Below are 14157 nucleotides of genomic sequence, written 5' to 3'. Positions count from 1 at the left end.
TAGATTCCTGTTAGTTATGGAGACTCACCCCGCGACCTCACCTCTGCAAACCTTTTCAGGGGCAGTGGGTATTTCCACACTTGTTTTGACCTCTACGTTCTTTCCTGTGGTTTATAGTGAGGTTTGAAGGTCAGGAATACAGTGGCCAAAAGTTCTCATTCAGGGTTCACCGGCAAAAGGTCACCATTTAAGTTGGTCACAGGTCGCCTGGGCACAGTTTCATGAGAGGTCACCCACTAGATTTCTGTTAGTTATGGAGACTCACCCTGTGACTCAGTCCTCGACCACCCCAGACTAACACCACACCTGCAAACCTTTTTAGGGGCAGCGTGTATTTATTAAATGACTGGTATATGATTGACTTTTCAACGTCTGAGGTGCGTCTGCTGCCCTGCCTCGCCCCGCCCCGCCCCACCCTGCGCTGAGTATTTCTGACAGCCCACACCACATGCCCAATAAATTTAACCTACCCTAACAGGAGGGGGTTAGGTAGGTTAAATTAGGTTAGGTTAGTTTAAATTTATTGGACATACGGTGTGGGCCTGGATAGGTAGGTTAAGTTAGGTTAGGCATTGTGGGCTGGCAGAAATATGCTGTGCGGGGCAGAGCAGGGCAGCTGGTGCACCTCAGGTGTTGAAAAGTCAACCATTTATTGATTTCCTGACGATAAAACCATCTCAATAATAAATAGTATCATATAGTGTCAGTGGGTTAGTGCTAACTTAGCAAGAATAAGTTGCATCTTCAGTGTTTTGAGCTTTTTGTCCCCTAAGTTATGTGAAGTAGACAGGTTGGTTTTGTTTAAAAATAACCAATAACTATAAAACTATTATTTCCATGGAATATGATCAGACAAAAAAATATGGAACTCATGAATGGTTGGTTGTCCTGAATAATAATAATTATTGTATAAAGTGCTAGATAATACATTTGAAGGTCTTAGGAAGAGGATGTTGCCTACAATTATGGAGGGATTGGGAAAAGAGAGGGAAATAAAAAAAGGGAAAAGTAAGAGGTATCACTATCTCTGAAGTCCCCTGCAGCCTTAGTCTATCCATCTATTTTAGCTCTATCCCTGATGCCCTGTCCCCATGTTAAATCTTATCCCATGGGTGTATCAAGGCAGAAAAGCCTCCATTTTTCCCTGTTCCTGCACTTCCTTCCCTTGCAAGAAAATAAAGATTTGCTCCTGTAAAGTATAATGTAGAAAAATAACACCAAGAAGTTGTACTAGTGTTCGTTATAGTAGTAGCAGTAGTATTCACCGTCATTTTTATTATTATTTTTATTATTATTATTTGATGTTTCAGTGCGGGGATGTCGTCCAGGCAAGAGTGTGCCGATGACGGAGGCTGAGGTGCGCGGACTGTGCCTCAAGTCAAGGGAGATCTTCTTGCAGCAGCCCATCTTGCTGGAGCTTGAAGCACCGCTCAAGATCTGTGGTGAGGAACATTGTTTGTTGTTGTTGTTTTATTATTATTATTATTATCATCATCATCATCATCATCATCATCATCATCATCATCATCATCTGCCTCCTCCTCTTCATGATCATCATCATCATTAGTGTTCCTATTTTGTTTTCTTTTATTTATTAATATTAATGTTGAGTTGGTATTATTTTTTCCTCAGTATTCAGTAGTAGAGTGATCAGTGCTTCTGGTAATAGCCTACCTCAGCACCAGTAATGACAATAGTATTTCTCTCTCTCTCTCTCTCTCTCTCTCTCTCTCTCTCTCTCTCTCTCTCTCTCTCTCTCTCTCTCTCTCTCTCTCTCTCTCTCTCTCTCTCTCTCTCTCTCTCTCTCTCTCTCTCTCTCTCTCTCTCTCTCTCTCTCTCTCTCTCTCTCTCTCTCTCTCTCTCTCATTATTATTATTATTATTGCCCACCTTGAGGACAGCTCCAATAAAATCTAACTGAATAATGGACTTGAATAATTAAAAACTTTCAACTGAACGACTTTGGGCGACTCACTGGAATTCCTGGCCGTGCTCCGAGGGCAGGCAGGAGAGTGGCCATGAGCGCTTCCCAAGGGCTGCTCCAACCCCCTTCCCCCTCCTGTAAAATATACAAACAACTGTCTAAAGGAGTGATGGCAGGCCTATTCAAAATCAAATCTTAGTTAATATGGCTGGCGATATTATTTGCATTCTTTTGAGTAAGCCATTTGATATTATTATTATGGTATTATTACTAGTAGTAGTAGTAGTAGTATTGCTATTTATTTCCTTCTGTCTCTATTTTCTCTCTCTCTCTCTCTCTCTCTCTCTCTCTCTCTCTCTCTCTCTCTCTCTCTCTCTCTCTCTCAAAATCACGTCAAACCTCAAACTCTCACAGTAATGCATCGATGCAGCAAATAAACTGAACAGAATGTTGGGGCTTCATTAAAAGAAACTTTTTATTCAAGAATAAAGATGTAATACTTCCACTCTACAATAGTTTAGTCAGACCCCACTTGGAATATGCGGTACAGTTTTGGTCTCCCCACTATGCATAGGGCATCGCTAAATTAGAAGGTGTTCAGTTTCGGGCAACAAAAATGATCCCTTCCTTGCGCAACAAATCTTACGAAGAAAGGCTTTCCACCCTTAACATGTTCTCTCTTGAGAAACGTCGCCTCCGAGGAAAACTGACCGAATGTTTTAAAATACTTAATGGTTTCACGAATGTAGACAGATCAACATTGTTTATGATCGATGACACTTTGCGTACGAGGAACAATGGCGTAAAACTCAAATGTAGACAAGTAAATTCAGACTGTACCAAATTTTTCTTCACCAACGTTGTAGTGCGAGAATGGAATGAGCTCCCACCGTCAGTGGTCCAGTGTAACACGATTGACTCCTTCAAAAACAAGCTCGACCATCACTTCCTTCAACTTAATATCAACTAGAGTCGAAATGCAACGTTTTGGAGCCTTCTGATTAATGTAGAATCACTTAGGTTTAAGGACAGACCACCTAGTCTGGACCATGGGGTCTGTGTGGTCTGATTTTCTATGTAAATCTATGTAAATCTCTTTCTCTCTCTCTCTCTTCATCTATCTATCTTTTATTATTATTATTATTATTTCCTATTTTTGTTTTTCTGCAAATGGGGAGGAGTGAAATGCACCTATAAATAGGAGATGATAATATGGTGAGAGAATAAGAGGAAAAAGACGTGAGGGTGGTAATTCAGGATGAGTTGTCACCTGGAAAACATATATAAACCACATATTTGGAGATATACTTACAACATGTTAGGGAGTATAAAACATAGCATTTCACTACCTGCAGAAAGATATGAAGGAAAAGATGATAACTACAATGATTAGACAGTTTATTAAGACCCAAACTAGACTATGCAGGAGTTGTACAGCCACTTCACAAGAAAAAGCAGGGTAAGAAACTTGAGGGATTGCAAAGAAAAGCCACCAGAAAATACCATAACTGTAGGACTTTACTTATGAAGGAAGGCTAAAAGAAATGCAGCTGTTAACCACTTGACTGCAGATTTCCTACAAGAAGACCTCACCAAGCAACAGGAATGGAACAAAAAGTGGCTGCTACAATTCAGTGAAGAAAAATGTAAAGTCATGCACCTTGGGAGGGGATATCCAGCATATCAGTACCACATGGGAAACACTCCACTATCCACCACAGAGTCAGAGAAAGACCTGGGAGTATATATTACCAGTCTACCAGTGAAGGCAAAATCCGTGCCAATCGCAGCGGACGGGTTAACAGTGGAAGCAAGAAGAGAGAGATGTGATCTAATATAATAACATAATATAAGCTTGTGAATGGCCCAGAGAAATCAGATAATATTGACCTGATACTGAGAAGGGGAAGTGAAAACGGAAATTAAGAGGACATAAGAAAAGTTGAGGAAGGGAACGAGTTAGACGCAAATAAGTATTTCAGTTTTCGTCATAAAAATACAAATACTTGGAATAGATTAAAAGAAGGGATGGAAGCAAAGAGTGTTCAGAGCTTTAAGGAAAAACTGGGCGAACGTATGGAGACAGGACCACACGACACACACACACACACACACACACACACACACACTCACACACAGCAATCTGTATTTTCTTTTTCAACACTTTTGATGACCAAATTGTGAGTGTGAGAATGTTTGTCAGAGTGTGGGAGAGAGAGTACACTAGGAGTGGAAATATACAGCGCTAGGGTTATGACGTCGGGCTCTGCGCTGTATCTCTCCGCCCTTATTGTTCAGTTTCTCCTGGTCTCTTATAAATGTTGGACTGCTGCCAATGAAATGTCTACCGTATTCAGTTTTCTCATAGGATTAAGTGTTCATATTTTGTGACCCACAATGTCAACTGAATCCTTGAAAAATTGGAGGGAGTACTGTAAATATTACTACTTGCTGTATATATATGCTGTGTGCATGCTGTATGGATATGGTGTATATACTTCAATATGATTCTGGTCCAGACCAAGTCATGATGTTGGTCATGGGCCATGTGACATTAGCAAAGACTCACCAAAGGTAAACAAAGCTTTAGAGGCAGCTCATCACCTTCCACATGATGCTGCTGTTTCAATATTGTTTGGTGTATAGACACATGCACTAGGATTATGTACACATCAGCTGTACACTGTTTTATGGCCAGATGTGCACAGAATGTATAAAGTTTTCTTATAAGCAGAGAGAGAGAGAGACAGAGAAGAGGGGGGGTGATGGCTGTAGCTCACATCTAGGCACCAATCTGACAATCGGAGACAGATGTGGCAGTGTGGTGGACAAGGAAATACCAGAAAGAGTCAACGTCAAAGTGATCTGGACCGTCCGGTTTCCCTGTAGTTAGCTCTCCCGCAGAACAGTGTCAGGGGGATCACTCGGGGACAGCCGTCAAGCCCTGGTGCAGTGTGTGTTGTTACAAGTCTTCTTTATCTCCTGGTGGTTCATTGAATAACAGTTTTGTGTCTCTGACCAGACAGCTGATGTCAACAAACCTCCTCAGTACTTCATGATCTCTTAACCCGTTATTATTTTTTTACTGACATCACATGTTGAAGGTAGAAACTTGAGTTAGTAAAAAGCTTTTAATTCATTACTGGGCAAGTAGTTCAAATACAGTGGTGTTATTCAGATATTGTATATTCATCCAGTCAGCTAGCAGCAAACTTTCTGAGGAACAAGGGCTCCTCATGGGCAAGTGCAGTTTCACTTTGATAAAAAATGAGTAAAGTTTATCCGTGAGTCTGTCTGCCATGTTGGTGTGGTGCATGTTGCTTCCCACTGTAGGGACAACACTCACACTGCCCCTGTCAACAGTGTATAGTTAAAGGCTGTCCACAACAACTCCCTCAAATTAACAGTCTAAAACAACTTAAATTCAATTACTTCCCTTGCTGTCATTTACTGGTATTTTCATGCTTACTGCTCATCTAGACCTGCTAACTGCATGCCTTCCCCTATCCCGCAGCCTCGCTGCACAAGACTTTCTACACAAGCTCACCCGTAAGCTGTGCATCATATGAATGCAAGAGTTAGCCAATGTCTTCACCCCATCCCTGTCACTGGTAAGCCTTGGATCAGCCAGCCTTTCACCCCACCCTTCCCCCATGTAAAGTATTCCCAGGGGGGAGCTTCAAGATCCTCTCAAAATTACTAGGCAATTTTTTCCTTCACAAACTCATGCTTTGTTTAATTTGGAACACTTTTGTGATATTTTTACCCTTCTAGTTCAAGCACTTTTTCTGAAAGTTTTTACTTTATATTGCACACTTTCATGTAGCACTTTTATGTAGCACACTATCATGTATCCATTTAATGTCTTGTGTCATTGAGGACGTTTCTGTAACTTTTATATGCAACAATTAAATATAGTTGCTCTTTTTTCATCAGTTCTCCTGGTTCTCTGTTTGCCCTGACCTCTCCTGCAGTTTCCTTCCATCCTTCCTTTTAAGTATTCACTCCCTAGTCTACTTTTCTCCTGTTTCTTCTACTTATCTTTAACCCGTCCACTGCGACTGGCACAGATTTTGCCTTCACTGGTAGCCTGGTAACATATAGTCCAAGGTCTTTCTCTGCCTCTGTGGTGGATAGTGGTGTTTCCCATGTGGTATTGGTATGGTGGATATCCCCTTCCAATGTGCATGACTTTACATTTTTCTTCATTGAATTGTAGCAGCCACTTTTTTGTTTTGTTCCATTCCTGTAGCTTGGTGATGTCTTGTAGGAAGTCCGCAGTCAGGGGGTTAAGCATTCAATCCCTAAACAAGCAAACCTCGCTTAACAAACACTTGTGTGACGAAATTTCGATTCTACTAATGTCACGTTTTGCTGCCCTGCTTCCCTTAACGAACGCCAAAATTTCCTTTAGCAAAATATGGTGCTTGAGGAAAGGGAAAAAAAAAAGGGGCATGTTGAGATGATACTTCTATTAATCCCCCATAAAAAAAGAGTTCTGTACACAATAATATTAAACAAATTCAAGCAAAAATTATACATATATTTATTTTCTCTACATTGCTTAGGACAGGGATAGAACTTGTGGGGTGAATACATAGGAAAAAATGGAGTGCCTGTTTGTGTGTGTGTGTGTGTGTGTGTGTGTGTATTTATTTCCCTATTTGTGGTTTCCAGGGCCTGAGCTAAGCTGGGATAGTCCTGTCTCCTTGTCTATATTTGTCTAACCTCCCCTTCATTCGCTGGACACTGCCTCCACAATCTCCTTCCACCATTCCACTCATCAACACTTCTGTATGGGAAACTGTACTTCTTTTTATCCTTCAAACATGTTCCCTTTTTCAGCTTCTTACCGTGTCCTCTCTTGATCAACCTCCCCTCCATTACTCTTGACAGGGGACATCCACGGGCAGTACACCGACCTGCTCCGTCTGTTTGAGTATGGCAGTTTCCCACCCGAGTCCAACTATTTGTTCCTGGGCGACTACGTGGACCGAGGCAAGCAGTCCCTGGAGACCATCTGCCTCCTACTGGCCTACAAGATTAAGTACCCAGAGAACTTCTTCCTCCTGCGGGGCAACCATGAGTGTGCGTCCATCAACAGGATCTATGGCTTCTTTGATGAGTGTGAGTGCTAGGGAAAGTGGTACATTGGTTGCTGTAGATTAGACTAGGCACAGGGAAAGTATATTTGTGAAAAAGATGGCTGCAGTTCCCTATTTTGTAAAGAAAAGACCACGGAAGACCCATGGAAACCCTCCTGATCTTCTCTGTGGCCTTGGAAAATAGTCATAATGGGAGCCTGATGCATTTGAAAAAGGAACCTCAGTCTTCATTCAAATATATCATAGCCTCAGGGGATCAAATTTTACAGGAGTATGCACATTAGTTCATTAATTGACCGCTAACATTCTATTCTCATGTGCAGGCCGGCGAAGGTATGGCACCAAGTTGTGGAAGACCTTTACTGACTGCTTTAACTGTCTGCCCATCGCTGCCATCATTGACGAGAAAATATTCTGCTGCCATGGTGGCCTGAGTCCCGACCTTCAGAGCATGGAGCAGATCAGGCGCATCATGCGGCCCACCGACGTGCCCGACACTGGTGGGTCACCCTCCCTGGCTACCTCGTAGTATTGTACAAGCTGGAACTTTAGATATCAACTACAGTAATAATGATAATATTAGTATTATTAATAACTGAATATATATATACATAGATGTGCTGAATTTATGAGTAGAGAACACAGAGTTTTCTCAAGTGTATGTGTAATTCAACATGGCCTGATCACAAGTTGGACTCGTAATCGCCAGCAGGTACCCTCCTGATATGAGCAAGTGCTCCTTATAGTTGATCTATGGGCATTGCCAGGATCTCACACACCACACACCCCACCCCCTTTGCTCAAGGGGGGACAGTAACCACTCCTAGTCAACGGAAAGAATCCGTCCTGAGCGGGCTCGAACCACCACCCTGTCAGGCTGTGAAGCTCTAACCAATTGCGCTACGGAGTGATGTGTGTGTGTGTGTGTGTGTGTGTGTGTGTGTGTGTGTGTGTGTGTGTGTGTGTGTGTGTGTGTGTGTGTTACATCATACCCTGATCATGAGTTGGACTCGTCATCTCCAGCAAGTGCCCTCCTGATTAGAACGAGGCTCACTGGTTGATCTCTGGGTAATGCCAGGACCTCACACGCTACACACCCCATTCCCCTTGCTCAAGGGGGGACAGTAACCACTCGTACTTAGCAAGAAAAAAACCCCAGCTTGAGCAGGGCTCGAACCTCGAACCTGCTAATTGTGAGTGTAGAGGTGTCTTAATACTCCCTCACAGCTAAGCTCCCCTGTGGGTGTCTGTATATGCAGGCCCAAGCTCCAGCCTTGCTGTGAACAATGTATATGATGATGTACCTTGTGCCTACTAGTACCTTTAGCTGGGACAAACTTTGAACTTGGCTGCCTCTTCTCATGAGCTGTGATGCACCCCTGCAGGCCTGCTGTGTGACCTGCTGTGGTCCGACCCCGACAAGGACGTGTCAGGCTGGGGTGAGAATGACCGTGGTGTGTCATTCACATTTGGAGCAGATGTGGTCACCAAGTTCTTGAATCGACATGACCTTGACCTCATATGTCGAGCCCACCAGGTCAGTGCATGATAGAGAACCTCACCGGCTCATTAGAGCTGCAGATAAATTTGCACTTTTGAGAAATAAGTAACATTATTATTATTATTATTATTATTATTATTATTATTATTATTATTATTATTATTATTATTATTATTATTATTATTATTATTATTACTATTATTATTATTATTATTATTATTATTATTATTATTATTATTATTATCATTATTATTATTATCATTATTAATTTATTGCACATACTCTTACACCCTTTAGTCCACAGGGGATACAAACTGCAATAAGGAATACATTCTTCATTACCTTGTAATAATTTAAATGTTGCACCTTCTTTATGTTGTTATGTTCCTTTGCCACCAGGTGGTTGAGGATGGCTACGAGTTCTTTGCCAAGAGGCAGCTGGTGACCCTCTTCTCGGCCCCCAATTACTGCGGGGAGTTTGACAATGCTGGCGGCATGATGTCCGTGGATGAAACGCTGCTCTGCTCCTTCCAGGTGGGTGATACAGCTGGTCCCTGTTGTTTGCCCCTCCATTATTTAACTCAGTCCCCAAATATTTTGTGGAAGTGAGCGTAATAAGTGAAAAGAGTTTTTAGTTCTTTCATTGTGACCACAAAAATAATCAAAGAAAACTGCTCTTGTGTCATTGGTTGGCCCCTGGGGCTCAGGCTGTGTGGCTGTGTGCCTGGAGCTGCTTGCCCCGGTGGGCTAAGAGAGATATAAATGGTAAGGCGGCCGTGTAAACACTGACTCATAGAGGCTGAGAAGTGCAGTGTTTGACAGGGGAATTTGAAAAATTGTTCCCGATAACTGAATGTTACCTGACTTATACTGACGCTTGAAAGCATTGGAGGTGTTGGAAGTTCGACTTATAATGATCTGACTTAGGGAGGCTTCACTGTACTTGGTAACACAGTAACAGTCCTACATATGCCATTAAACGCTGCTATTGGCACGGATTTGGGTTTCACTGGTAGCCTAGTAACATATAGTCCCAGGTCTTTCTCTGCCTCTATGCTGGATAGTGGAGTGTTTCCTGTGTGGTATTGGTATGCAGAATATCCCCTCCCAAGGTTCATGACTTTACATTTTTCTTCATTGAATTATAGCAGCCACTTGTTCCATTCCTGTAGCTTGGTAATGTCTTCTTGTAGGAAATTCGCAGTCAAGGGGTTAAGGAATTATATTCAGAAAGGTCAAGCCTTGTCCACAGAGGCATGAAACAAGCACACAGATACAGACACTGTGTTTATAGTCTATATATACAGCCTGTGCCTGTGTATCTTTGTTTGCAGATCTTGAAGCCATCTGAGAAGAAAGCCAAGTACCAATACAGTGGCCTGACCCAGAGCAGACCAAACCTTCCCAGCAGGCAGCAGCGGCAGCAACAGCAGCAGCAGCAACAGCAGTAGTAGTGAAAGGAGTATTTTCTCAGCATAAATAGGCCTACTGCAGTTGTGTGTGTGTGTGTGTGTGTGTGTGTGTGTGCGTGTTCATGTGTGTGTGTGTGTGTGTGTGTGTGTGTGTATGTGTGTGTGCGTGTTCATGTGTGTGTGTGTATGTGTGTGTGCGTGTTCATGTGTGTGTGTTTTCCTTCATGGCTGTGTTGCTACCTTGTGGCTCAGTGTTTCCTTCTCTTTTGCTGGAGGATGGCAGTGACAAGTCTTGGGGAATTAGGTTCTTGGATGGGTGCCGGAAGGGGGAGCTGAGCAGGCTGTCATTGACCTCCATATCGAGGGGATGTATGGTCATGCGACGCCTGGGCGATTCTGGGGAGGAGGTCATATTGGCTGTGGCTCTCTTTAGCTCAGTCAGCACCAGTGTGACCTCTGACATGATGGCACTTGAGGAAAGGGTCTCATTGCCTTGCTTGTTCACTTCAGAGTCATCAGGAGAGAAGGAGGAGGGTGAGGTGTGTGTGTGTGTGTGTGTGTCCTTATGAGAGAGAGAGAGAAGGAGAGAGAAGAGAGCAGAGGAGAGAGAGAGAGAGAAAACCCTCTCATCTTTCCTGTGTGTGTGTGTGTGTGTGTGTGTGTGTGTCCTCAAGCCTTCTGGGACTAAATGAAATCTATGCATTAAGCTAAGTTTATTGTGCTGAACTGCCTTATTAGTACCATATAATGTTTGTGTACATAGTCTGTGTGTGTGTGTGTGTGTGTGTGTGTGTGTGTGTGTGTGTGTGTGTGTGTGTGTGTGTGTGTGTTGATACTTATACGTTCTTAGCTGTTTGTATTTTTGCAGGCTTGATAACGTCCTGTATTTGAACAGTGTTTCATCATACAAACCCTCAGCAGACATGGGTGGGCAGGTGTCTGAGGAGCCCCTTGCCAGGCCACTCCTGGCTCAGACACAGCATGTTAAAAGAAATGTTAACACACCCATGTCAAGAAGTCATAGAAGAATAATTATAACATATACAGTTAGCAATATAAAGATAAAGAAGGAATATTTATGGGGAAGAGTGAACGAGTGAGTGGTCAGAGAGAAGCTGGTGTGGAACTGATGCCTTTCAGGTGATCTTCATGTTCTCATGTGATGACACTCGGAAAGACTCTGGAATGCAACATCATTATTATCATTATTATTATTATTATTATTATTATTATTATTATTATTATTATTATTATTATTATTATTATTATTATTATTATTATTATTATTATTATTATTATAAGATCAAGTAACAAAAAACACCTTCAATGCAAGTTCTCAAGATGCAAATACATACACACATGAAAAATTATAATAGTGACACTAATTTTACTCATTTTGTAAGTTATTGGCATTAGTTCAAGTTATATAACCATACATTGTGGAGAAGACTAAAGGAGGCACCCCAGGCAGGCAGGCAGGGGGAGAGGCACCTAGGCCGGTCCTTCTCTCTCCTCCTCACTGCCACCTTCACCACCACCACCCATGTCCTCCCATTACCAAACGCTTGCTAGAGGGGAATTCATGCAACTTCAACCAGCAAGAGATGGCTTTATAACATGATAATTAGTAGGTCTGGCATGTACTGAGGCATGAGGCTGGGGAAGGGCAGTGTGTAGGTGTGGTGAGCTATAGGGGTGTCACGCGCTCTGCCAAGGTGGTGGATGACTGGACCTGAGCACCTGTAATTTTTTTTGTTAGGTTCAAAACTTCCTCATTAAATACAAGTATGGGAAGAGGACCAGCAGTGTTGTTAGGTGGGAATTTACTTGCTTTGAACTTGTTAGAGATGCGATCTTACTGTATTATGATTATTATTATTATTGTTATTATTATTATTATTATTATTATTATTATTATTATTATTATTATTATTATTATGAAAATGATTTAGATACAGTTGCCATTATTATGATTATTGTAATTATTGTCATTATTATTATCATTATTATTATTATTATTATTATTATTATTATTATGATTGTTATTATTGCCGTTACTAGAATTAGCTTATGTACTCATGTAAAAGTCAGTCTCATGTAAAAGTCCTCCCCCAGAAGGGTAAAAGTACAGTTGGGACATACTGCGAGTGGCTCAGTGCTCCTCTCTGTCTCACTGGCCCCCAAGCCTTGCGTGGAGGAGAACCAATCACTCCGGGACACCATGGAGGAGTGACATCCAGGTCACCATGTCCTCCTCAGGTTTTCCAAGGTACCCATTTATCCACCAACCCAAGAGGGAGGATGAACAGTTGCGTGAGCTATACACTGAGTGCCCAGGCTGGTATTCAAACCCAGGCCTGTGGATTCATAGCTCAGCATGCTCACTGCTGCACCACTGAGATGTCATTTAATTTTTTTTATTTTTTACATCAAAGGAAGCAGTTCAAGGGCAAAAAAAAAGAAACCATAATGGAAGAAAAATAAAGCCTGCTAATCACTGCCCCAATAAAAGAGTTAGAAGAGTGGCCTAAAGAGGTGTCTGACATGTCTGATTGAGGAGTACATTCTATCCTCTAGAAAAAAAAGCAGCCATGTAAAAGTTGACCCTGAAAAATTGTCAATAGAGATCAATTTTTATGAGTATAATAGGTAATATTACAATTTTTTTTATTATATTATTATTATTATCATTATTATTATCACTTATTATGTTACTATTATTATATATTTATTATTTCAATGTTGATCTTTTAAATGCTATTATACTGGGAACATTGAGAACTGTCCATTTCTTCTCTGTTTATCTCTCTCTCTTGGTTGATCCTTGCCTGCCTTTCAGCCTGTCTCTGTTTGTTTCTCTCTGCCTCATCACTGTCAGGTCTGATTGACAGATTGTTCGCTTGGTAAAGTACACGCATATGCAATTTTTATTTGGTTAACTACACATATTTGCAATTTTTATTTTGTAAGGTACAGATGCATGCAATATTTATTTGGTAAAGTACACACATGCAATTTACGAAGGCTAACAATATGAGTCACTTTGCATGTAACGTGCAGTAACTTTAGAGGCAATCTGCAACAAATTCAACATCCATTTTGACACAAAGTCGAAGGAAAATTGTTCCCAGCAGTATTATTGTGGTATTTGTGCAGGGCAGTGAGGAGGAACATTTCAAGGGATCACATGTAGGGTCTGTATTTTTTTTTTTTTTTTTTTTTTTTTTTTTTAAGTGAGCTTTATCATCAATTCACCCACTACTTAGCAAGCCTCTCTCTCTCTCTCTCTCTCTCTCTCTCTCTCTCTCTCTCTCTCTCTCTCTCTCTCTCTCTCTCTCTCTCTCTCTCTCTCTCTCTCTCTTCTCTTTTTCTCTCTTTCTCTCTGGACTTGCAATGCAGGAGTGTGGTTTTTAATATATGAAAGTCATGTGGAATAAATTTTCTTGCTAATATTTGTTTGTAAGTGGCTCCACAGTGTCACTCTTTACTTTCCTTCCTTTCCCGTTCCTTTCTCCGACTGTTTTCTTTCTTTCCACTTCCCTCTCTTGGAAGTGTTATAGGTAGAGAGTTAGTTATAGTTCTGTATGCTTTTTGTGATTTTAGTTTCCCATAGATGATGATTCTACGATGCCAAGTATTCAGTTCTCATCCATGTAGTCCAGTTAGTAACAATAAAGCATTACACTGTATTATGCCCACAGATTTTCATTTTGGGTGGGGAGACTCGCTCATCCTTCTTAACCCGTCCGCTGCGATTGGCACAAATTTGGCTTTCACTGGTGGCCTGTTAACATATACGTACTCCCAGGTCTTTCTCTGCCTCTGTGGTGGATAGTGGAGTGTTTCCCATGTATTGGTATGCTGGATATCCCCTCCCAAGGTGCATGACTACATTTTTCTTCTTTGAATAGCAGCAGCCACTTTTTGTTCCGTTCTTGTAGCTTGGTGATGTCTTCTTGTACGAAATCCGCAGTCAAGGGGTTAAAAACATAAGAACATAAGGAGTCTGGTTGTGGCCAGTTAGCCTCCTCAGGGCAACTAACTCCTGTAAACCCAACACCACTCATCCACCATATCCATTAAAGATTGAACCTTTTCTTGATGGTAGGCTATCTGTCTTATTGGCACTCCTCACATGACTGCCAACCCTGTTCCAGTCGTCCCCCAAGTTTGGGGCCTATAAACTCAGTCACACTGTGAAGCTGGTCCATAGTCC

General features: G+C 41.7%; 1 protein-coding gene across 2 annotated transcripts in view; it reads left to right on the top strand.

The window, feature by feature from the left end:
• Nucleotides 1-13630, top strand: part of LOC126996643 (serine/threonine-protein phosphatase PP1-beta catalytic subunit) — a 14558-nt gene extending 928 nt beyond the window's left edge. Inside the window, exons 2-7 of one of the 2 annotated variants that reach the window (XM_050857331.1) lie at nucleotides 1311-1442; nucleotides 6820-7050; nucleotides 7352-7528; nucleotides 8414-8565; nucleotides 8929-9063; nucleotides 9864-13630. In XM_050857331.1, the coding sequence (XP_050713288.1) occupies nucleotides 1311-1442; nucleotides 6820-7050; nucleotides 7352-7528; nucleotides 8414-8565; nucleotides 8929-9063; nucleotides 9864-9980 (944 nt within the window). In that variant the 3' untranslated portion in view covers nucleotides 9981-13630. Of the gene's footprint in view, nucleotides 1-1310; nucleotides 1443-5473; nucleotides 5535-6819; nucleotides 7051-7351; nucleotides 7529-8413; nucleotides 8566-8928; nucleotides 9064-9863 lie in introns of those variants that run through there. The other variant, XM_050857332.1, reaches the window with a different exon arrangement.
• The last annotated feature ends 527 nt before the right edge of the window (nucleotides 13631-14157 follow it).

This window comes from Eriocheir sinensis, chromosome 10 (genome assembly GCF_024679095.1).
Source record: "Eriocheir sinensis breed Jianghai 21 chromosome 10, ASM2467909v1, whole genome shotgun sequence".
NCBI classification, from domain to species: Eukaryota; Metazoa; Arthropoda; class Malacostraca; order Decapoda; family Varunidae; genus Eriocheir; species Eriocheir sinensis.
Note: the sequence above shows the minus strand (reverse complement) of the source record. Positions and strands in the feature narration are given on the sequence as shown.